We start from the raw sequence: 26,377 nt of genomic DNA on the forward strand, positions 1-26,377 counted from the left end.
AGACTCCCCAATCCGCTCTCCAATCACGATGATGTCGTAAAGTAATGACCATTCCATGAGTATATCAGGCGTTAATATTTACGACGTAAGTGCTGAGATTTCCATAATTTAAAAAGTCACCTGTATGACTCTCTCATGGGCACCAGAGGTAAACCTAGATACAGGGGTATACCCAAAAAAATCATGTTAATTGTGAGCACCTACCATACTGCGGTCTACCTCACAGTACTCTTAACACCGGATGAATACAATGCGTCTACCAACGCCGCCGCCACGCAACCTTGATAAGGTGCGGAACCTATCAAAACTACAACCTTTCTCTGGGTAAGGCACCCGTTTGATAATGCAACTCCACATTCGGGCAAATCTGAACCTGCGAATTGGATCAAAACGCCAACTGCCAGGCTGGATCCGAAGATCCAGGCATCACAATATAGCCTCCGGTAATACTACGTAGCCAAAGACTACTACCAGCTGGATTCCAAACAGTCCCGAACTGGTGACCTCCAACAGTTCGAACAACAACACAGGACCACGAGTAGTTGTGGCGTCAGGTTCCACCAGTTGATAGCATTTGGACAGGCTAAACCCCTACCTCATTGACCTTGTTGAGTTCTACCATGCGAAGAATATGAAAATATCACAGCTAAGTCAACAGCGACACTGTTCAAGGCGCTAATGAAGCTCTCACTGAATGTACAGGTCGACGGTTCATAATTCTGACCACATACCAACCCATAGTCCTGGGGGTCACATTCGATTGCATGTGTAAGTCGTCCGCGCATGCTGCAGCTATCTACGATAATATGAGAAATATAAATAATACCCTAGCCAGCAGAACTTGGGGAGCGGATAAAGACACCTTGTTCAACGCATACAACGCGATAGGTCGGTCTGTGGTAAGCTTGCGCCGCCAGCGTGGTTTGCTAACGTAAGTGATATGCAATGGGATAACTTGCGCAACTGCCATAATGCAGCCCTGAGAACAGCAACAGGGTGTCTCCTAATGTGTTCAGTGGACCATTTTGATGCGGAGACCAAGATCCTGCCGGTGCGTCGACACAACAGGATGTTGTTGATGCAATATTTGCTTGGAAGGCCATCCAAATCACCACCTGATGGATATGTCCGGGCCCCCCAGGCGAGTAGGTAGGATTTTCGAGATCTGGAGAGGAAGGTCCATAGATATACAAAAGAGAATCCCTAGATCAACGTTCTTATCAGGCAGGTTTGTGGGATATTCACACTGATGCGATCGCCGGCTTTAGGAGCCTATAGTGTGAATGTTGTCGTCGAAGATCACCCACATTTCGTGGCAGCAGAAGAACGCTGCCAAGGCAAACGAGAGTAGTGTTGGCGCAACTAAGACCTAGTTGTTGCAGTCGCCGCAATTCTTATTGGGCCAAGATTGATAGCCTTCTGCCCTGCATGCTGCACCCGTCTGCATACTATGCAACACCTTTTAACTGCCCAGCAAACCCGACTCACCTAACTCCACTCTCACTTGGACTAATCCTATCCAGGTGGCTTCTTAAGTGTCAGACAACTCGTTGTTGTTGTTGTAACAGTGTTTATTATTGTGTTTGTATGTTCGTTCTTCTGTTCAATCTGGCTCTGGGTCTATCTCCAGTTCCAGGAAAGTGGCTGCTTTGATGGGATGTAACCACAGATCCACTGGAGTTAGATGAGTAGGTTTGGCGGGGCAGTTGAAAAGGTGCTTTGTGTCGTGCGGGCCCATGCCGCATACTGGGCAGATGTCTTGCACGGGGCGATCGATTTCCGTCCAATAAGAATTTAGGCGACAGCAATATCCGAGCGTAGTTGTGGCAGCTGACGCTCCTCAGCTGCGATAGATGGGGGGATGTACTCCGAGGACTTTATTTACATTAATATTTGCTTACGGCCTTAGCAACTGCATCCGTGTGAATGCTATTTAAACCTGCTTGATATGCCTGTTGATCTAGGGGTTCTCTCCTATATTGTTGGACCTCCCTCCCTGATATGTTTGAATGCAGATGGTGATTGGGAAGGCTCTCACGGTAACACCCAAGCAAGTACTGCAACGAAAGCATCTCATTGTGTTGCTTTACAGGAAGAATCTTTGCCTCCTCATATAGATGGTCCACTGAAGACTTGAGGATGCACACAGGTTTGAATCTTTTCCCAATCGTATCACATAATCCCGGGGACCAAACTGGCGCCGCATAGCATACCACAGACCGACCTATCGCGTTATATGTGGTCAACAAGGTTTCTTTATCTGCACCCAAGTGCTGCCGGCTAGGGACTTGAGGACCTTGTTCCTACTTTTCAGTTTGTCGCAGATAGCTGTGGCGTGCGCGCACATCTAGAAAGTAGTGTCGAATGTGACCCCTAAAATTTTAGAGCACGACATTTAATTCTCTTCCAAACTGCGCTGTCCATGTGGTGAACATAGTGGCTGTTGATTTTGTGGCGGAAATTTGCATATTCCTCGAATGGAAATATGTGGAAAGATCGGTTAAATAGTTAAATAGTCTCTCACAGATGTCATCAGGATAGGTACCCGACGCCAGGATCGTGCAATTCTTGTTCCTGAATTCCACGTACGACTGGCGTCCACACATATAATTGACTATCCCACGTTTCAAGCTTGGCCGGAGGGTTGTCTGCTCAATGTCCTTAAACAGCGTGGAGTGCCTGACTGTATCAAAGGCTTTTGATAAGTCAAGCGCCACCATCACTGTTCTATCGCACGGCCGTCTCTGATTGAGTCCTTGACAAATATGTGTGGTAATGGCGTGCAGCGCAGTTGTCGTGCTGCTTACGGAATCCATGCTGAGGGTCGGCAACTTGATAGCTATTTCTGATACTGGGGAGAGCTAAGGCCTTAAGGGTCTTTGCTACTGGCGACAAAAGCGAAATCGGCCTGTACGATTCACTTTTGCTGGCATCCTTGAGAACTTTAGTGAGATACTCCACTCCCGGCTCATCCAGCTGCTTCAGCATTACCATGGAGATTCCATCAGGGCCCAACGCTTAGGATGATTTAGCGTTCCTGATGGCATTGGCAACATCATCCTTTGTAAACAGTGGTGGTTCCTCCTCGGCAGGCAGGGATATGGCGAGTGGCTGCAGCAGTGATAATGTCTCGGAACGTCTTTCCGCTACCCGAACATCAGAAGGATTGGACAGTTCTCTGAAGCGGTGATTGGTGAATTCTCTGAAACCCGGCCAATCAGCTTTCTTATGATTAACGAATGTGCGGCGTTCAGAGGTAATGAAATCGGGTGGTCTGCTATTGGATACAATTATGTAGAGATGGTCTGATCCAAGGGAAATGACGGGTTGCCAGGTAACGTCATATTTAGACCAGGTGACACGATGGTTATGTCTGGCGAGCTGTGACACTCTCCTCTAATTCTGGTAGGGGCGTCCTCATTGACCGTGCAAAACGTAGAGCTGGCAATCTGCTCAGCCAGCGCTGTACCTCTCTGGTCGTTTCCGAGGGCCGAACGCCAAATTTATGACCTTTCAAAAGCGGGCTAATGTTAGGCACGTAATCTGAGACTATTCAGCTATTTCTCGGCGGGATGTATACATTCAGCAACTCCATCTCGGCAGTTCCAAACCTGACTGCTACCCCCAAGCGAGATAGGTATGTATTGGACAGACTGGTGCAATAGGAAAGCTAATCCTCCACCTCCACTTCTGGTGCGATCCTTCCTTAGCACGTTGTAACCATCGCAACGTTGTAAGCTACAGTTGTTGTTGAGCTTGGTTTCTTGCACCGCAGCGACCTTGATATTCCTCCGACTCATGAAATCTACTATTTCCTCGATCTTACCTCGGATTCCATTGCAATTAAATTGCAAAAAGCATTCATTTTCCGGGATTGGGACAACAAGGGCTGGTATTAAAGGCTGCATGTGCGGTTGTTGTCGAGGGGACTGCGGGGGAGTCTCATAATCAGACGACGAGGGAGTTTCGTAATCCGATGACGACTCACTGGGGACTGTATTCACACAGCATGCAGCCACATAGTCCCTGTCGTAGTCCCTCACGTGGACAAGTCCAGAGCAACCCCTTAGATGCACCCACTCTTGACTTCTATTGCATCTCACCGAAGGCTGGATGTGGGTGAAGATGCGGATGTGACAAACCGAGCACAAATATATTGGTCCTGGGGTTTCCTCCGTCCCGGCACGGACCAAAAGGATTCGGAGCAGGCATTCCGGGATATGCTGCTCCCAACACAGAAAAACGAAACAAATACAAAAATATGTGCACTGAGGTAGGTGTCAGCCGCTGGCCGGAACAATGATGTTGTGTAGTTCCGGGTCAATCCAGTACAAAGAACCCGCTGCCGTGGGATTGACGGTATTTATTCGGTATTTTGACGATTTTACAGGCGTGGTATAAGTGGAATAACATACAGGGTGGCAGCTGGATCTCGTTTTATCGTAAACTAGAGAATTTCCCCTGTATTTAAAAAAATAAATAAATTTATAGTACTTACTTACTTAGTTGGCCCATTACAGAACATTTGTTCCATAGACCGAACTAAGAAAAGATCTCCATTCCTCTCTGTTTTTCGCTTGACTTTTTGGAATACCGCGCCTTTCCATTTCTTCATCCACTTGTTTGCTCCATCGAAGCTTAGGCCTGCCGATTCTGCGTGCACCACCATGTGGCATGTATTCATACGCCTTTTTAGCGGGTTCATCATCGCTCATTCTCATGATATGGCCTAGCCAACGCAATCGTTGCATCTCGATACGTTTAACTATATTGATGTATTTGTATAGCTGATAGAGCTCGTGGTTCATACGACGTCGATATTCACCGTCAACGCAAATCGGCCCGTAGATCTTTCGAAGAATTTTCCTCTCAAACACATCAAGCACTGCCTTATCTACTTGCGCAAGTACCCATGCTTCGGAGCCATACATTAGCACGGGTAGTATCAGCGTTTTGTATAGTGTTATTTTTGTTTGACGAGATGTGGCTTTGTTTTTAAATTGCTTACTTAAACCATTGTATCATCTGTTGGCCAATACAATTCTTCTTCTTATTTCACAACTGATGTTGTTTGTTGTGTTTATGGCAGTGCCGAGGTAGACGAAGTCTTTAACTACCTCACAATTGTAGGTACCAACTTCCACAGTTGGTCCGAGCTCTATGTACGCTTTGCGCGTCGACACCATCAATTTACTGCCAGACCCACTTTCGCAGATTCTGCTTCGACCTTCCTAAAGGTATCAGTTACTTCCTTTACTGATCGTCCCATGATGTCTATGTCATCAGCATAGACAAGTAACATGTGGCTATTGGTGTAAATTGTGCCATTTCTTTTGACATTTGCATCTCGTATTACCTTTTCCAACAAAATGTTGAATAGGTCACACGAAAGGCTGTCTCCTTGTCTGAAACCTCTTTTGGTACAAAATTCTTCGGAGAGGTTCTTCCCAATTTTAACTGAGGACCTAGTATCAGTTAAAGTCATCTTACAAAGCCGGATGAGCTTTGCGGGGATACCAAATTCAGACATTGCGTGGAATACCTTTGATCGGAGGGGACTGTCGAATGCTGCTTTATAATCGACAAAAAGGTGAAATATGTCGATCTGCATCTCTTGGGTCTTCTCTAGGATTTGCCGCAGGGTAAATATCTGGTCAATGGTGGACTTGCCAGGTCTAAAGCCACATTGGTATGGTCCAATTATTTCGTTGACCATTGGCTTTAGTCGTTCGCACAATATCCCTGACACTATCTTATAGGCAATAGGGAGAAGACTTATGCCCCTATAGTTTGAGCATACAGTCTTATCTCCTTTCTTGTGGACGGGACATAGGATGCTCAGGTTCCAATCGTCGGGTACGCGTTCTTCCTGCCAGATGGTGCTAACTAGCTGATGCATACACCTTATCAGCGCGTCGCCTCCGGTTTTAAACAGTTTGGCTGGTAAGCCATCGGCTCCTGCTGCTTTATTACTCTTCAGCCGGTTGATTGCTGTTTTTACCTCATCTTGGCCGGGCGGTATACATTCCATACCATCTTCTGGGATTGGATCTGTGGTATCATCGCCTTCGCTACTATTGGATACCAGCAGATTGGAGAAATGTTCCTTCCATATCCTGAGCACGCTATCTGTATCTGTTACCAGATTACCTTGCTGGTCTCTACAGGAGGATGTGCCTGTACCAAAGCCATCTGTTTGATGTTTCACTCTTTGGTAGAATTTTCGGACTTCATTCTGGCTCCTGTACATCTCGATTTTTTCACACTCCCGCTTTTCCATTTCTCTCTTTTTCTTGCGGAAAAGACGTTTCTCTTCTCTCCTTTTCTCCCGATATCTCTCTCGCGCGCTACGCGTTGCTACTGATTGCAAAGTAGCTCTATATGCCGCATTTTTCTCTTCGGTAGCAGCACGACACTCCTGGTCATACCATGAATTCCTTTTTGGAGGTCTCTGGAATCCAAGTATGGATTTTGCGGCTGTTTGCATGGAGTGGGCAATATGTTGCCATTGTGTTGTTATGTTATCGGGACAAGGAGTGCTCGCGTTAAGCAATTGGGCTAGTTGAGTGGAATATGCTGTGGCTATCTGTTGTGTATGCAGCCTATCGATGTCCAACTTCCGCGTTGAGTCTGTTCGTGCTTTATTTGCAACGTTTAGACGGGTACGTACCTTTGCTGCAACAAGGTAGTGGTCCGAATCAATGTTTGCGCCTCGGAACGATCGTACATCCAACACGCTAGATGAATGTCTTCCATCTATTACAACATGATCAATTTGATTACTTGTTCTTTGATCTGGAGACAGCCAGGTGCCCTAATGAATATCGAGATGATTAAATCTGGTACTGCTAACTACCATGTTTTTTGCAGCTGCAAAGTCTATCAACCTCATACCATTGTCAGATGTTTCACTGTGGAGACTGAATTTCCCGACTGTTGGGCCAAAGATATTCTCCTTTCCAATTTTGGCATTAAAATCGCCTAGAATGATTTTAATGTCATGGGCAGGGCAACGGTCATATGTTTCTTCTAAGCGCTCGTAAAATATATCTTTGGTTTGTTCGTCCTTGTTTTCAGTGTGAGCATGAGCGCAAATCAAGCTGATGTTGAAGAATTTAGCTTTTAATCGAATTGCAGCGAGTCTTTCATTCAATAGGGTGAAGCTGGAGACCAGATGTTTTAACCTCCGACCAACTACAAATCCGCAACCAAACTCATGCTTTGTGTCATGGCAGCTATAATACAGTGCGTCACGCCTTTCCCGTTCCATAGTATTTCCTGTATGGCAGTAATGTCGGCCATGTACTTTTCAAGTACATCTGCCAATGCGTAAAATGCACCTTCCCTATGAAGAGCGCGAACATTCCAGGTGCAGATTCGCAGATCATGGTCCTCAACACGTTTGCGGGGTTCGTCAACTTTAAAGGGGTTTGTTTTTCTTTTCTTTCTTTTTTTCATAGTAGGCTGTTTTTTTCTAGAAGACGGTTACTAACCCGACGCCCAAACCCAAGTTTTTAACGTTCTTATGGGTGAACGCGCGGCACATGTTAGCTCACTACCTTTAACGGGTGTTAAAGGCACCTTAATGTGAACGGAAGGAATGAAATAGTTTTGTCATATAGTTATGTTCCTCCTTAAAGGTTGTTTTATTTTATTGAATTAACAGAATAATACAGATAACTTCAATACATACAAAAACAAACAAAAAATGAAAAGAAAATAACTTCATTCTTCAACATACATAATGACTAAATTAATATGTTATCTGAAATTTATTTGAATTTTGCACGCTTCTTCTCAGGTTGTTCTTTGTTATTCGATTCGTTTGATTCGCTGCTCTCCAGAAAAGTCATAAATTTCTTAAAATAATAAAGTATTTTCGAAAATAAATATGGTTTCTCTAGTAAAAATTCATATGTGTTAAAAAATTTTGAAATTTTTATAACACCCGTAAGGGGTGGTGGGTTATGCTTCTTTTCCTCCTGTTCGCCACCGTCATACATCGTTCTTAATATGCGCCAATTTTTCGTAGATTTGTTTTCGAATTCTTTTCTATCCTCTAATGTTTGTATGTTGAAAATATTTACATGTTTTTTTAAATAAATTATAAGTTCTGTTTTCGATTTATTTATTGATTGATTAATTGGTGGATAATTTATTTTATAATAGTACTCATCGTTACGTATCTCTGCAGTATAGATCAAACTGTACAACAATGACGTTTTCATGCCAGCCAATAACTCGGAAGACGGTAAACGGGAAAGGGCCATATAAACTGAGTTGGCATCAATATTGTTGATGTTGAGCACCATTTTCTGCTGGCTTACATTTTGAAATGGAATCGATTGATAGGTGACTAAAGGTAACTTCAAGGGATAGCTACAAACATTATAGCACCCCTTACTTTGGCATTTACTTTTTAACAATTTCAAAAAATCTTTCTGAAGTTTACATTTTTCAATCGGTCGACGTTTAATGGAAATCACTTGACCGTTAACACAATCTCTAACTATCAATGAATGCTCCGCAATTGCCATGAGTTTTACAAAGTACTGCTCATCGTAGAGATAAATTCTGCCCAAGACCAAAGGTAAGTTTATGGGAAATTGTATACACCCTTTTTCTCTAAAGTTAAACCATTCATCATCGGTCTCCTTGTAATTGGGATCCGAATTTTCTTCGTATAGTTTAGGCAAATCATTACACGGTTTAGCTGGAGGATTTTTGATACGATATCGAAATTTGAAAAATTCATAAAATATTTGAAGCCGTTTCCCTTTCCATTGTCGTAAAATCTCTTCATGACGTTTCTTTCGATTCTCGTCATCTTTCGACACATACACGGCATCCACATTGTCTTGGAAGAACATGTCCTTAAAATTCTCGTAGAGAAAATACAAAATGTCAAATGTCATTTTAGTTTGTGGACATTGAAGAAATTTCTTATGCATTTTGTCCAAAATCTGGCAATAACTGGCATCCTTGACAATCACCTGCTCTTGCAGATAATAAGTGTGATCTGAAAGAGCCAGGGCCAAATCACGATTACTTTGTCCTCCATGATATTTACTGGGATGCAGGGAATTCATTTGGTCGCCATTACCGCTTATGATGAAATGCTTACCCTGACGTTTGGCTGCGTGTGCCAAACACATTAGCAGCCAGGGTGATATCAGCGAATATTCATCCAATATCAAAACATCTACATCAATTTCAATATCCATAATATTTTCATACATAGCTCGTAAACAGTTTTCCAGAGTATCAGTGTCGGCAAATTTCCGATTACACATTTCGAGTACATCAGCATTATTATCAAATTGAAAATTTTTGGCTATAAAATCGCACACATTTGCCGAATTCACTTTTTGTATGGCATAATTCCTTACCAAACTTTGTGGATAGACAATAACTTTGTGAGTTAAGGGTATATTGTGCACCAAAGTTTTGATGAGGTAGGATTTTCCGGTACCAGACGGACCATCTAATGTAATAACTTGTGGCTTTGAATTATGTAAATGCTTGACTATTTTATCAAACACCTCTTTTTGACAATGATTAAGTCCATTTATGGGATATTCTTTGTTCTCTTTCGTCGCCATGTTGCCAGAGAGGATGTGGTTGGTTTTGGTTCGGGATAACGAATCTAAATGGGAATAAGTGAGAAGGCAAAATTACTAGAGAAAGATTGAGATTTGTAGAATATAAATTTGGAAATAAAATGAATTAGAATATAATGCATTCATTAGTGTTATAAAATACGCCCATTAATTTAATCACATGCTTTCATTAACGTTATGAAATATTTTCGTTAATTTAATGACATGTTTTCATTATTCTTATGTCTTTTTTCATTAGTATAATGAATTGCTTTCATTAATATAATGAAACTGTTTTGCAATTTTTCGTTAAGTTAATGTAATGTAATGGAATTATTTACTGGGTGAACGGTCCTGTCCGGCTTTTACATGGCAAAGTCCAGGATTTATCTTGGTCCCTCTTGAGCTAAAATTTGCCGCGCGTTCAACCATAAGAACATTAAAAGCTTGGGTTTGGGGGCAGGTTTAGTAACCCTACCCTAGAAAAAGCTGCCTATTATAAAAAAAGAAAAGCAAATCCCTCAAAAGTTGACGACCCCCGCAAACATTTTAAGGACCATGATCTGCGAATCTGCACCTGGAATGTTCGCACTCTTAATGGAGAAGTTGCAGTTTACGCATTGGCAGATGCACTTGAAAATTACAAGGCCGACATTACGGCCATACAGGAAATACAGGCGTCACAACAACACCCAAAGGCGACGCACTGTATTATAGCAGCCATGACGTAAAGCATGAGTTTGGTTGCAGATTTATAGTTAGTCGGAGACTAAAACACCTAGTCTTCAGCTTCACACCAGTGAATGAAGGCCTTGCTGCAATTCGATTAAAAGCAAAATTCTTCAACATCAGCTCTTTTTGCGCTCATGCTCCCACTGAAGACAAGGACGAACAGACCTTAGAATAAACATATGACCGTTGTGCTGCCCGTGACATTAAAATTATACTAGGCGATTTTAATGCCAAAATTGGAAAGGAGAATATCTCTGGCCCAACAGTCGGGAAATTCAGTCTGCACAGTGAAACATCTGACAATGGTATGAGGCTGACAGACTTCACAGCGGCAAAAAACATGGTAGTTACCAGCACCAGATTTCAACATCTCGACATCCATAAGGGCACCTGACTGTCTCCAGATCAGAAAACAAGAAATCAAATTGATCACGTTGTAATAGATGGAAGACATTAATCGAACTTGTTGTATGTGCGTTCGTTCCGAGGAGCAGACATAGACTCGGACCACTACATTGTTGCAGCAAAGGTAAACACCCGGTTAAACGTAGCAAACAAAGTACGAACAGACACAACACGAAAGTTAGACATCGGTAAGCAGCAATCACAACAGATAGCCACAGCATATTCCACTCAACTAGCCCAATTGCTTAATCAAAGCACTCCTCATCCTGATAACATATGTATCAGCGCAATGGCAAAGTAGTGCCCACTCCATGCAAGCAGCCGCAAATCCATACTTGGATACCAGAGACCTCCACCAAGACCTCCATGGTATGATCAGGAGTGTCGTGCTGCTACCGAAAAGAAACATGCGGCATATAGGAATCCGTAGCAACGCGTAGCGCACGAGATATCGGGAGAAAATGAGAGAGAAGAAACGTATTTTCCGCAGGAAAAACAGGGAGTTGGAAAAGCGGGAGTGTGAAAAAATCGAGGTGTACAGGAACCAGAATGAAGTCCGAAAATTCTATCAAAGCGTCAAGCATCAAACTGATGGCTTTGGTACAGGCATATCCTCCTGTAGAGACCAGCAAGGTAATTTGGTAACTGATACAGATAGTGTACTCAAGATATGGAAAGAACATTTTTCAAAACCGTTGGTATCCAATAGCAGCGAAGACGACGAAGATACACAGACCCAATCCCAGAAGATGGTATTGAATGTATACCGCCCAGCCAAGGTGAGGTAAAGACAGCAATAAATCGGCTGAAGAATAACAAGGCAGCAGGAGCCGATGGCTTACCAGGCGAGCTGTTCAAAACCTGAGACGACACGCTGATAAGGTGTATTCATCAGCTAGTTAGCACCATCTGGCAGGAAGAACGAGTACCCGACGATTGGAATCTGAATATCCTGTATCCCGTCCACAAGAAAGGATATAAGACTGTATGCTCCAATTATAGGGGATGTGTCTTCTCCCTATTGCCTACAAGATCGTGTCAGGGATATTGTGCGAACGACTAAAGGCTATGGTCAACGAGATAATTGGACCATACCAATGCGGCTTTAGACCTGACAAATCCACCATTGACCAGACATTTACCCTGCTGCAAATCCTGGAGAAGACCCAAGAGATGCAGATCGACACCTACCAACTTTTTGTAGATTACAAAGCAACCTTCGACAGCCCACTGCTTTCAAAGGTATTCGAAGCCATGTCTGAATTTGGTATCCCTGCAAAGCTCATTCGGCTTTGCAGAATGACATTAACTGATACTCGGTCCTCAGCTAAAATAGAAAAGAACCTCTCCGAAGAGTGTTGTACTAAAAGAGGTTTCAGACAAGGAGACATCCTTTCGTGCGATATCTTCAACATCCTGCTGGAAGAGGTTATACGATAGGCAAACGTCAAAAGAAGTGGCACAATCTACACCAATAGCAACATGTTACTTGCTTATGCTGATGATATAGACATCATGGGACGATCAGTAAAAGAAGTAACCGATACCTTTATGAAGGTCGAAGGAGAATCTGCTGAAGTGGGTCTGGCGGTAAACGGTGAGAAGACAAAGTTGATGTGGAAGTTGGTTCCTATAATTTTGAGGTAGTAAAAGACTTCGACTACCTCGGCACCTCCGTAAACACAACAAACGACATCAGTTGTGAAATAAAAAGAAGAATTGTATGGGCCAACATATGCTACTTTGGTTTAGGTAAGCAGTCTAAAGGCAAAGCCACATCTCGTCAAACAAAACTAACGCTATACAAACACTGATACTACCCGTGCTGATGTATGGCTCCGAAGCCTGGGTACTTGCGCAAGCAGACATCGCAGTGCTTGGTGTGTTTGAGGGAAAATTTCTTCGAAAGATCTACGGACCAATCTGCGTTGACGGTAAATATCGACGTCGCATGAAACACGAGCTGTATCTGTTATACAACGACATCAATATAGTTGAACGTATCGAGATGCAGCGATTGCGTTGGCTAGGCCATATCATAAGAATCGGCGAAGATGAACCCGCTAAAAAGGCGTATAAATACGAACCGCTTGGCGGTGCACGCAGAATTGGCAGGCCAAGGAATAGATGGCGCAAACAAGTGGATGAAGAGATGAAAAGGCGCGGTATTCCAGAGTGCGAAGCAACAAATAGAGAAAGTTAGAGATGTTTTCTTAGTTCGGCCTATGGAACAAATGTTCTGTAATGGGCCAGCTAAGTAAGTAAGTAATGGAATTACTTAAATGTCTGACTATTTCATCAAACACCTGTTTTTGGGAATGATTAAGTCCACTTATGGGATATTCTTTGTTCTCTTTCGTCGCCATGTTGCCAGAGAGGATGTGGTTGGTTTTGGGTCGGGATAACGAATCTAAATGGGAATAAGTGAGAAGACAAAATTACTAGAGGAAGATTGGGATTTGTAGAATATAAATTTGGAGATAAAATGAATTAGAAACATTTTTTTTAAGAAGTTCAGTTTTAAGGCCTCTTCACATAAGCGGCTGGCTTTCTAGATGAAGTCAGCCTTTATTCTTCCTTTTACACAGAAGACAATGTTTTATAAAATTTGAGTAAAATTAATGAAGATGTTTCATAAAGCTATCATTAGTGTAAATAATAATTACATGTATTAATGTAATGCTTTCATTAATGTTATGAAATGTTTTCATTAATTTTATGTAATGCTTTCATTAACGTTATGAAATACTTTCACTAATTTAATCACATACTTTCATTAATGTTATGCATTGTTTCATTAATATTATGAAATGCTTTCATTACTTTAATGAACATTTTTTACATATTTTTTTCGTTAGGTTTCATTACTGAGTGCATTCATCCATCGATGCATTCATTCACGTCATTGGATGAAACTTTTCGTTGCATTAACGCAAAGAAAGCGATGAAGCGTTCAATAACACAATAAAGTATTTTTTGTTGTACAAATCAAATACACTCGAACTTCTCTTTAATGTAGCACTTGGCGACAGAAGAATTACTACGTTATAGAGAAAATTCGTTATAGAGAAACCAAGGGAAAATGGTTAATGGTTAACACATGAGTAATTTTTATTAGAAGTGAAATAAGAAGTGATTTTAATTTGTTTTTGACTTTGCCACTTTACTCTAAAGCCATCAAAAAAGGGTTAACTCATAGTTAAAGTATCACGATCGACTTTAACATGGTCTTCAATCGTAACATCTTATTTTTATCTATTAAGGGGTGTCCCAACTAGAAAGCAATTTTTAAATTTTAAATAAAACACAGATATTTAAAAAATATAGGAAACTTTATTATATCGTAAAGTAAGGTTATGTACAGGGATGCCTTTTATCTCCCCTGTTATTCAACGTGTATTCAGAGAATATATTCCAAGAAACACTCGAAGGAGAAAACATCGGAATCAGAATTCATGGGAAACTAATCAACAATATAAGATATGCGGACGATACTACGTTACTGGCAGGGAGCATATCCGGTCTACAAAAACTAGTAGAGAAACTGGCACGTGTAAGTGAGAAATATGGTCTTAAAATCAACATGAAGAAGACGAAGTATATGATCATTAGCAAAAAAATCCCCATGCTGAGGTGAACTTAAAAGTACAAGGTACACAAATAGAAAGAGTGAGAACCTTTAAATATCTGTTAATAAACGACAAATGGGATCCCTCGAAAGAAATAAAAAGTCGAATAGAGATGGCGCGAGATGCTTTCTGTAAATATAGTAAAACCCTGAAAAGTCATGACATAAATATAACAACAAAAATACGTTTCATAAAATGTTATGTTTGGTCGGTGCTGTTATATGGAACAGAAGTTTGGACGCTCAAATCCTCTGATGAAAGAAAATTGGAATCCTTTGAAATATGGATTTACCGGCGAGTACTGAAAATACCATGGACTGCGAAAATTTCTAATGACGAAGTACTAAGAAGGATGAATATTAGCCGGCAATTAATAACAACTATAAAAAGGCGCAAAATAGCGTATCTGGGACATGTATTAAGGAATAACAAATACATAATTTTACAAGCAATTCTGAAGGGAAAAATTGAAGGAAGGCCAGCTAGAGGAAGGAAAGAAACATCCTGGCTCAAAAATATCATGGACTGGACAGGTTATACCAACGAAACCGACCTGCTGAATGCTGCAAAATTAAAATGCGATAAATATTGAAAAAAGATGTATTGTACGATCACTTATATCCGGATAAAGAATGAGTAAAAAAAGAAAAGAAAAGGTTATGTATAGAACAAGGTATCTTACAGATGGCCGCCGCGGCTTTGCTGGCACACACGCGATATTTTAATGAAATTATCAATGACAGTTTCGCATAAATGCTGCGGTATTTCATAATGCAGCGTCCAATTTCCTCTTTTAAGGCTTGAGTCGTCGTCGGCTCATTCGCGTAAACCATCAACTTCAAAAAACCCCAAAGAAAAAAGCTAAATGTGTTAAATCGCACGATCTAGGCGGCCAAAACGCGAAATAACACGACCAGGAAATTACTGATGTAGCAATTGAAATGTTTCTCTGGCTGTATGACATGTGGAGCAGTCTTGTTTAAACCGCATGCCCTTCACATTAATTTCTTCAATTCTAGGCAAGAAAAAACTGGTTATCATTTCACGATACCGAACACCATTGACTATTTGCGCTTGACCTGCCTCATTTTTATTAAAAAAGTCCAATGATTCCTCCAGCCCAAAAACCACACCACACAGTGACACGTTAAGGATGCATTTACTACTCGTGAATTACAAGAGGATTTTCCTCACCCCAAATGCCACAATTCTGCCTATTGACGAACCCATCAAGATGAAAATGGGTCTCGTCACTGAAGATGATTTTATCGGCAAAATCATAATTTTCATGTTGTCTCTAAAATACCCAATTAACGAACTCGCTTCGCTGTCCATGGTCAGCTGGCTTCAGTTCCTGAGTCAATTGAACTTTGTATGCATGAAGATGCAAATCTTTCGTTACAATTTGCTGCATAGTGAATTTTGGAGACACCACTTTGCTGAGCTCAGTGTCGAATTGAGGTGGATGGAGTTTGAGCGACATCATCACGTACAGCTGCGATATTTTCGGTCGATCGAACTGGTCGAAGGCGCGTTGTTGTCTTTACATCACTAACAGCCCAGTTTCGGCAAACTTATCCATTAATCTCTTTACAGTTAACTCTTTTGGAGCATTATTGTGACCTCAAATTGATCGCAATTTGCGAACTGCAGCTGCAAAACTTTCACCATTTTGGTAAAACAATTTCACAATGAGAATGCATTGTCCATTTTTACTAACCCCGTACTTTGTACTAGCAATGAATAACAATTGTTCAAATGTCAAACAATGCCACCTCGAATGGCGCCAAATTTAAAAATTGCGTTCTAGTTGGGATACCGTTTATATTATTTCTATACATATTGAGACCCTATATTTGTCATAGAAATATTATTTTCTTCAGTATCAGCAGATTCTATAGCTGTACTAAGTCCCAATTTACATTGGCCGAGTTTACTTGCGGCAATTGTCATTTTGTAGGAGAGAGGTGAGGCATATGGTAACCCTTTGCCTCTCAGCACTCTCTCTCACCTACAAACTGACAATTGCCGCAAGTAAACTCGCCTAATGTAAATTGGGACTAAGAAAACCAGCTTTTTTTATAACAAATGTCAGTTGTTTCCCTTTAGATGTCTAATTTCCGAGCAACTAAGCGTTCTAGTCATTAAAAATTTAACTAATTGATGGAATTCTAAAAGCGCTGATAAATGAATTTTGCTTCTCTCCTCTTTTTACGAAATTCAGGCGAAATTTGTCTGAGACAATTTGGTATCGATTTAGCCATGTCCGTCCGTCTGTCTGGCTGGTGCGCACGATAACTCTCGAATGGATCAACCGATTCGAACCAAATTTTGGGTATGGTAATATTTTCTTCAAGTTCGAAGATGGGCCATATCGGTCCACTCCTTCGGGTAACTCCTCCTTAAAGCCACAAAATTTTTCTGTAAAATGGTGTGAACAATAACTACCGAAGGGAGCAATCGATTTGGTCCAGATATAGATGGGATTCGAATTTAGACTATAGTGGTCCACTCCTTCGGGTAACTTCCACACAAAATTCGGATAAAGTGAAGTTTAAGAGCTCATCTCGGATCGTTTTTTTTTTCAGTACTGCTTTCTCTGTGTCTAAACTCAAAAATTCTGCCACCTGGAGCTGCTGCGTCCATGAAGAATCAGACTACATATGAGTGGGTTTTAACGTGACAAGATATTCAATGTGTGGTGTAATCCTAGCCTTGGTATTTTACCATACATTCAGAACCAAGAAGAATTGTAGCGGCTGCACCGTCCAGTACTTTACCTGGACCAAAACCACTGGCGTTTGTCTTAGCAGATGGCGTCCCCTTTGGAAGATGGGACTTCCATAACATTTTACTAATCATTTTTGTGAAATCCTTTTTGTATTATATATGAGGATAACTTCTACCTTAAATGAGAAGACGTAATCACCTTCTATATGACCTACCGGCCTTTTATATAGGACCTACATGTCTATATGTTTTCCATAAGAAGTCTATTGCGCCGTGACAACAAACTATTTGATGTATGAAATTGAAGCTCGTAATCTCGGCGACATTTGGTATCAACAAAACGGCGACACTTCCCACATATCGCATCAATCAATGGGTTTGTTGAAAGAACACTTTGGTGAGCATGTTTTGGACCAGTCGATTGGCCACCAAGATCGTCTCATATCACTCCATTAGACTTTTTCCTGTAAGAATATGTAAAGTCGAAATTGTATGCGGATAAAGCCGCTTCGATTCCGGTCTTGGGGCCGTGCCATACTCCAGTTACCACTCGAAAAACTTGAACGAGTCATTGAAAATTGGACTCAATGGATGGACCGTCTGAGACGTCGCCTCGGCCAATATTTGTTAGACATAATCTGCAAAAAATAAATGTCATCGAATGTTCTTTCAAATGATACTAAACATTCCCCATTCAATTTGATTTTTTGTTACTCATGAATAATCAGTCACCTTCTACTGGCATCTCTGTGTCTAAACTCAAAAATTCTGCGTCAGCTGCGTCCATTAGTAATCGAGATACATATGACTGGGGTTTAACAGGACAAGATATTCCATATACTAAAAGAATTGTAGCGGCTGCACCGTCCAGCACTTTACCTGGACCAAACCTGTATGTTATCTACAGAAGACGTCATTGGGAAATCTTCTAGCTATGGAAGGTCTCATTGGTAGGTGTTCTACCTATAAAAGACTTCTTTAGGAGGTATCCTTGAAGACCACATTGGGACGATTTTTCTGTATAGAATACTCCTTTAAGATGGGTCTTTTTGCTTTCGAAGATCCAATTGTATTTTGAAATACTCTCTTTATAGAATATCACTTTGAGAGGCCTTCTGTATATAGAAGATTCATTTGGGATGTCTTCGAGTACATAGCTCACTTTACACCTTTTATAAGCCTGATAAGCTTGTTGATATAGACGTTCACTATTGTACCATTGGACCTCTCTTTCTAGATCATGAAGAACTTTCCTGCAATTCCGTAGATGTCACCACGCCTCACTGTGGGTGAAATCCAAATCTAGCGGGGAAAAATTAATAACTTTTAAACTAGTTAAGATAGACTATTGAAATTTTGATCATATGTTTTTTATGACCGTAGGCCCCATGTTATGGAATATGGTCTATATTGGCCCACATTTTGGTGTAGATCCCATATAGCAGTACCGCCCGATTTTCGGCGTTTTGAATAACTTTGCTAAATTTTCTGGCCGAATCAACTGTATTTTGACATTTCGGATTCCCTGAGGTCAAAAAACTTCTACCCAAAAATTGGGGACATAGATCCACGTTTTGGTTTAGCCTCCACATATAGGTATTGTCCGATTTTACTTATTTTAAAGTTTTAACAAATTTTTCTGACCGACTTAGATGTATTTTGGCATTTAGGGTAACCAGTGGCCAAAAAAACTTCTCCCAAAAAAAAGTGGAGGCATAGCTTCACTTTTTGGTATAGGTTCCATGTAATGATATCCAAACTAAACGACTTTTTTACTTCAAAATAAAATGGCGATAAAATGAAGAGTTGCAAATAGTAGCAGCCGGAATTTTCGGAGTAATTACCTCGGAGTATGTATTTTAAGAAAAACAATATTCGGAAGTGATCCCCGGTTAGTTGTACTTTATATAATATACTTAAAGTCGATAAGTTTTGTCTTAATAATTAAAGATTATTCTTTTGAATATTTACAACAGTAAATAATTAAGCAATCACTTTCTTTTTAAAGCAGCACATCCAAACTGTTGGAAAAAATTCAATTATGCACTCTTTACTTTAATTTTTCCCACAATTTTTGACGATCAAAACAAATACCAAAAAAGTCGATTTAGCAATCACGAATAAAAACTCCCAATGTATGTACCGCTATAACAGCCAACTACAATAAAATACAAATTTGTTTATTGTTTTCGGGTGCCGCAAGATGTTTAGAACAGGACGCCATTAATTATTTCCATATAACATAAGGACAGTTTTCGGACTTTTGCTCCGCTAGATTTGAATTTCGCCCACAGTGCGCCTTGGGGAACTCACTGTTTTACTCTACGGGTCTTATTTCTGAATTCTACAAACGACTGGCGTCCACACATATAGTTGATTGTCCAAACACGGCTGGAAGGAAGTATTCTCTATGTCCTCTATCAAGCTGGCATGGTTGATGATATCAAAGGCCTTCGATAGGTCAAAAGCCACCATGACTGTTCGGTCGCAAAGCCTGTTCTGGTTCAGTCGTCGACTGATATGTGTGTATATAGCGTATAATACTGCAGTGATACCGTGTATTTTTCGAAATAATGTAGAGAAACTTTTTCAAATCATGGGGGGGACTAGTGCCTCTAGAGTCTTGGTTACTGGCGACAGGAGGGAGATCGTCCTCTACGAATCGCCTCTGCTGGCATCTAGACACACCCCTTCTATCTATCATCCTACATTTCCGGACTCGAGAGTGATTCAGGTTGGGTAGTCACTTTTTCCGCTTATGCGCACCTACTTGATGTCAGAAGTAAGATGCCTAACTCTTGGGTCGTCAGAGTTCGTACGAAAGAGCTCATTATGCTCATTTGCTAGCCCCCTCGTCTCTAATGGAAAATATTGTCTAATTTTGGGTATACGACAAGCTATTATATAGCGAGTGGTCACAGCCGTGATGATGTCCCAGAAAATCATCTCAGCTAACCTGTGATTTGAGGGAATGGTATGCCTTATGAAGCAGGTCATTGGTAAATTCTCTACATAAGGAAGGCAAATTCTGCTCCGCCTCCGCTTCTTGTACGATCCACAAAACGTTTAAACCATCGCAACGTTGCAAGCTACAGGTGACGATGTCAGGTTTTTCTCTTCACGTGCAAAGTCTTATTTTGGTTGCGTTACTTCTCAAGCCTGTGCCCCATGTTTAGACGTTCTGCGCCACTTTAGTCGGGCGGGGGATCTCATATTTCCTTAAAAGCTTTAGTTTGCAAACCTCTCCAAATAATAACCATGTAGTTAATTATCTACCAGCGAGCGGCAAAGTTCGCATGCGGGACAAAGTGGAACATTAACAGGTCCCCCCTTTAACTCAGTGCTGACGATTTCATTTGAAACACGTCCACGAGTTTTCTGTTGAAAATTTCCCAAATGGGTTTCTGATAGTCTTTGTGTGGCTCACCAGACCCTCTACTGTTGTCGACATAGTTCGTACCTATATTGCTTATTGGCTATTCCGGTGTAAACTGATGACGGTTTCTTCCACTTCCAAAAATGTGTGGTCTTTGTTTGCTTTAAAAATGCTTTAAAAAATCCACGTTTGTTGTGGTCTTTGTTTGCTTTAAAAATTCTTTAAAAAATCCACGTTTGTTGTGGTCTTTGTTTGCTTTAAAAATTCTTTAAAAAATCCAAGTTTGCTGTGGTCTTTGTTTGCTTTAAAAATTCTTTAAAAAATCCAAGTTTATTGTGGTCTTTGTTTGCTTTAAAAATTCTTTAAAAAATCAACGTTTATTGTGGTCTTTGTTTGCTTTAAAAATTCTTTAAAAAATCCACGTTTATTGCGGTCTTTGTTTGCTTTAAAAATTCTTTAAAAAATCCACGTTTATTGTGGTCTTTGGTTGCTTTAAAAATTCTTTAAAAAATCCACGTTTATTGCGGTCTTTGTTTGCTTTAAAAATTCTTTAAAAAATCCACGTTTATTGTGGTCTTTGGTTGCTTTAAAAATTCTTTAAAAAATCCACGTTTATTGTGGTTTTGTTTGCTTTAAAAATTCTTTAAAAAATCCACGATTATTGTGGTCTTTGTTTGCTTTAAAAATTCTTTAATAAATCCACGTTTATTGTGGTCTTTGTTTGCTTTAAAAATTCTTTAAAAAATCCACGTTTATTGTGGTCTTTGTTTGCTTTAAAAATTCTTTAATAAATCCAAGTTTATTGTGGTCTTTGTTTGCTTTAAAAATTCTTTAATAAATCCACGTTTATTGTGGTCTTTGTTTCCTTTAAAAATTCTTTAAAAAATCCACGTTTATTGTGGTCTTTGTTTGCCTTAAAAATTCTTTAAAAAATCCACGTTTATTGTGGTCTTTGTTTGCTTTAAAAATTCTTTAAAAAAACCAGGTTTATTGTGGTCTTTGTTTCCTTTAAAAATTCTTTAAAAAATCCACGTTTATTGTGGTCTTTGTTTGCTTTAAAAATTCTTTAAAAAATCCACGTTTATTGTGGTATTTGGTTGCTTTAAAAATTCTTTAAAAAATCCACGTTTATTGTGGTCTTTGGTTGTTTTAAAAATTCTTTAAAAACCCAGGTTTATTGTGGTCTTTGTTTGCTTTAAAAATTCTTTAAAAAATCCACGTTTATTGTGGTCTTTGTTTGCTTTAAAAATTCTTTAAAAAATCCACGTTTATTGTGGTCTTTGGTTGCTTTAAAAATTCTTTAAAAACCCAGGTTTATTGTGGTCTTTGTTTGCTTTAAAAATTCTTTAAAAAATCCACGTTTATTGTGGTCTTTGTTTGCTTTAAAAATTCTTTAAAAAAGCCACGTTTATTGTGGTCTTTGGTTGCTTTAAAAATTCTTTAAAAACCCAGGTTTATTGTGGTCTTTGTTTGCTTTAAAAATTCTTTAAAAAATCCACGTTTATTGTGGTCTTTGTTTGCTTTAAAAATTCTTTAAAAAATCCACGTTTATTGTGGTCTTTGGTTGCTTTAAAAATTCTTTAAAAACCCAGGTTTATTGTGGTCTTTGTTTGCTTTAAAAATTCTTTAAAAAATCCACGTTTATTGTGGTCTTTGTTTGCTTTAAAAATTCTTTAAAAAATCCACGTTTAGTGTGGTCTTTGTTTGCCTTAAAAATTCTTTAAAAAATCCACGTTTATTGTGGTCTTTGTTTGCCTTAAAAATTCTTTAAAAAATCCACGTTTATTGTGGTCTTTGTTTGCTTTAAAAATTCTTTAAAAAAAACACGTTTATTGTGGTCTTTGTTTGCTTAAAAAATTCTTTAAAAAATCCACGTTTATTGTGGTCTTTGTTTGCCTTAAAAATTCTTTAAAAAATCCCCGTTTATTGTGGTCTTTGTTTGCCTTAAAAATTCTTTAAAAAATCCACGTTTATTGTGGTCTTTGTTTGCTTTAAAAATTCTTTAAAAAAACCACGTTTATTGTGGTCTTTGGTTGCTTTAAAAATTCTTTAAAAAATCCACGTTTATCGTGGTCTTTGTTTGCTTTACAAATTCTTTAAAAATCCACGTCTATTGTGGACTTTGTTTGCTTTAAAAATTCTTTAAAAAATCCACGTTTATCGTGGTCTTTGTTTGCTTTACAAATTCTTTAAAAATCCACGTCTATTCTGGACTTTGTTTGCTTTAAAAATTGTTTAAAAAATCCACGTTTATTGTGGTCTTTGATTGCTTTAAAAATTGTTTAAAAAATCCACGTTTATTGTGGTCTTTGTTTGCTTTAAAAATTGTTTAAAAAATCCACGTTTATTGTGGTCTTTGTTTGCTTTAAAAATTGTTTAAAAAATCCACGTTTATTGTGGTCTTTGTTTGCTTTAAAAATTGTTTAAAAAATCCACGTTTATTGTGGTCTTTGTTTGCTTTAAAAATTGTTTAAAAAATCCACGTTTATTGTGGTCTTTGTTTGCTTTAAAAATTGTTTAAAAAATCCACGTTTATTGTGGTCTTTGTTTGCTTTAAAAATTGTTTAAAAAATCCACATTTATTGTGGTCTTTGTTTGCTTTAAAAATTGTTTAAAAAATCCACGTTTATTGTGGTCTTTGTTTGCTTTAAAAATTGTTTAAAAAATCCACATTTATTGTGGTCTTTGTTTGCTTTAAAAATTGTTTAAAAAATCCACGTTTATTGTGGTCTTTGTTTGCTTTAAAAATTGTTTAAAAAATCCACGTTTATTGTGGTCTTTGTTTGCTTTAAAAATTCTTTAAAAAATCCACGTTTATTGTGGTCTTTGTTTGCTTTAAAAATTCTTTAAAAAATCCACGTTTATTGTGGTCTTTGTTTGCTTTAAAAATTCTTTAAAAAATCCACGTTTATTGTGGTCTTTGTTTGCTTTAAAAATTCTTTAAAAAATCCACGTTTATTGTGGTCTTTGTTTGCTTTAAAAATTCTTTAAAAAATCCACGTTTATTGTGGTCTTTGTTTGCTTTAAAAATTCTTTAAAAAATCCACGTCTATTGTGGACTTTGTTTGCTTTAAAAATTCTTTAAAAAATGCACGTTTATTGTGGACTTTGTTTGCTTTAAAAATTCTTTAAAAAATCCACGTTTATTGTGGTCTTTGTTTGCTTTAAAAATTGTTTAAAAAATCCACGTTTATTGTGGTCTTTGTTTGCTTTAAAAATTGTTTAAAAAATCCACGTTTACTGTGGTCTTTGTTTGCTTTAAAAATTGTTTAAAAAATCCACGTTTATTGTGGTCTTTGTTTGCTTTAAAAATTGTTTAAAAAATCCACGTTTATTGTGGTCTTTGTTTGCTTTAAAAATTGTTTAAAAAATACACGTTTATTGTGGTCTTTGTTTGCTTTAAAAATTGTTTAAAAAATCCACGTTTATTGTGGTCTTTGTTTGCTTTAAAAATTGTTTAAAAAATCCACGTTTATTGTGGTCTTTGTTTGCTTTAAAAATTGTTTAAAAAATCCACGTTTATTGTGGTCTTTGTTTGCTTTAAAAATTGTTTAAAAAATCCACGTTTATTGTGGTCTTTGTTTGCTTTAAAAATTGTTTAAAAAATCCACGTTTATTGTGGTCTTTGTTTGCTTTAAAAATTGTTTAAAAAATCCACGTTTATTGTGGTCTTTGTTTGCTTTAAAAATTCTTTAAAAAATCCACGTTTATTGTGGTCTTTGTTTGCTTTAAAAATTCTTTAATAAATCCACGTTTATTGTGGTCTTTGTTTGCTTTAAAAATTCTTTAATAAATCCACGTTTATTGTGGTCTTTGTTTGCTTTAAAAATTCTTTAAAAAATCCACGTTTATTGTGGTCTTTGTTTGCCTTAAAAATTCTTTAAAAAATCCACGTTTATTGTGGTCTTTGTTTGCTTTAAAAATTCTTTAAAAAAACCACGTTTATTGTGGTCTTTGGTTGCTTTAAAAATTCTTTAAAAAATCCACGTTTATTGTGGTCTTTGTTTGCTTTAAAAATTCTTTAAAAAATCCACGTTTATTGTGGTATTTGGTTGCTTTAAAAATTCTTTAAAAAATCCACGTTTATTGTGGTCTTTGGTTGTTTTAAAAATTCTTTAAAAACCCAGGTTTATTGTGGTCTTTGTTTGCTTTAAAAATTCTTTAAAAAATCCACGTTTATTGTGGTCTTTGTTTGCTTTAAAAATTCTTTAAAAAATCCACGTTTATTGTGGTCTTTGGTTGCTTTAAAAAATCCACGTTTTTTATGGTCTTTGTTTGCTTTAAAAGTTCTTTAGAAAATAGACGTTTATTTGGCCTTTGTTTGCTTTAAAAATTCTTTAAAAAATCCACGTTTACTGTGGTCTTTGGTTGCCTTAAAAATTGTTTTAACAATTCTTAATAAAATCCACCTTAATTGGGCTCATTGGTTGCTATAAAAGTTGATTTGAACAAATCTGTGAAAAAGAAACTATCTCACAGTTAATCATTTGGCACAATTCAAATTTATGCAAATAATAGAGTAACAAACGTTGTTTGATTTTGTTGTTGCTATTAATTACTGACATTCTTTTACATGTTAATGCCGCCCTCTGAAATATGGTCGTTGTGAGTAAAACGAATCAAAATCATTTGCATTTAAAATTGTTAACAACTTTTAAAATAAACTTGAATCTATTTTAAGAAACCCATGCAAAATACAACAACAAGCCCATTTTCCAACTTGAGAGAAGCGTTTTTTTAATCAATTGCCATCAATTGTGAAGTTCACATGCGAGATTTGAGATGGCATAACGAAATTCCAATGACATTTTTGACAATACAACCACGAGTCAAAATGTTCTTAAAAAAATCCACGCTTATTGTTCTCTTATGATAACTTCCACTAAAAAATCGACACCACTTTGTCGTAAATCGGAATAAACAAAATATTCCACATGCCATCACTGATTGTGAATAATATATTAAATATTTGTGAACAATAACATATATTTATTCAACAAAAACAACAACAAAAACAGCTAGAGAAATAATTTATATCGCGACATTAGAAATTGGTGATAAATGTGTTGTGGTACGTCTATGGGAATTACAACAGGTCTGTACGTATTTGAAAATAGAAAAAAAATTTAAAAGGTTTTTTATATTTATTTGGAATGAATCATATCACAGGTATCTCTCGAAGTGTCGCTTATTAATATCAGTTACTATGTTAGCGAGCCACTTTGATTTTGATTTGGACACACCCATCTCTAAATACAATATTAAAAAACACAACCCGGGGCAATCGCCTTATCAAGTGGTGCACATTTTTCTGTAAAGAGGGAAAAGTATTAACACAAGATTTACACGATAATGACTGACAAGGTGATAGCTTTATGACATATCGAAAATACTTAGTTTCCCCCTACCTTATCTTAGATTGGATACTTGATATTATTTATGGGGCTCTAATACGATGTCGACACAAATAGTTTGTTTTTAGTTTTGATTTAGAAAAATATTAGAGTGAGCATTGCCCCACAGAAAGCACATCCCCAGCAAGTCTGCTGAAAGTAAATCATGTGATAAATTGGCGAAAATGTTCACATTCATGCAAGAAGAAATTCAAATAGCAGAATGGGAAAAAAATTGAACTTTTGAAAGTAAAATATATAAAATATGTCTACCGTTTCGGGGGTCATCGGTTGTCCTGGCTACGTCGAGAGTGGAGTGAGGGTAGCACTGAAGTGTGGAACAGATGTCTTAGAAGCACCCAACGTCTATTCTTCACATTTGTAAATATATATAGGCCGGGTTTAATCCTTTACGTCCAACGTAAAGATTGTAGCAGTGCCAGAGCAGATTTGCAACTTAAATAAAAGGTTCCTAAGATTAGCGCAAAGTGTCATCATTGGGCATCAAATCAG

The 26,377-nt window shown here is 38.3% G+C and overlaps 1 protein-coding gene across 3 annotated transcripts in view; it reads right to left on the reverse strand.

Moving 5' to 3' along the window:
* Positions 1-7,617: 7,617 nt before the first annotated feature.
* Positions 7,618-26,377, reverse strand: part of LOC141395051 (uncharacterized) — an 84,190-nt gene continuing 65,430 nt past the window's right edge. For 2 of the 3 annotated variants that reach the window (XM_073970432.1, XM_073970433.1), the window contains exon 2: positions 7,618-9,646. In XM_073970432.1, coding sequence (XP_073826533.1) covers positions 7,773-9,602 — 1,830 coding nt within the window. In that variant the 5' untranslated portion in view covers positions 9,603-9,646 and the 3' untranslated portion in view covers positions 7,618-7,772. Of the gene's footprint in view, positions 9,647-13,045; positions 13,147-26,377 lie in introns of those variants that run through there. The other variant, XR_012410536.1, reaches the window with a different exon arrangement.

The sequence above is a fragment of the Musca autumnalis genome, unplaced genomic scaffold, assembly GCF_047663935.1.
Source record: "Musca autumnalis isolate F117 unplaced genomic scaffold, ASM4766393v1 scaffold_2, whole genome shotgun sequence".
NCBI lineage: Eukaryota > Metazoa > Arthropoda > Insecta > Diptera > Muscidae > Musca > Musca autumnalis.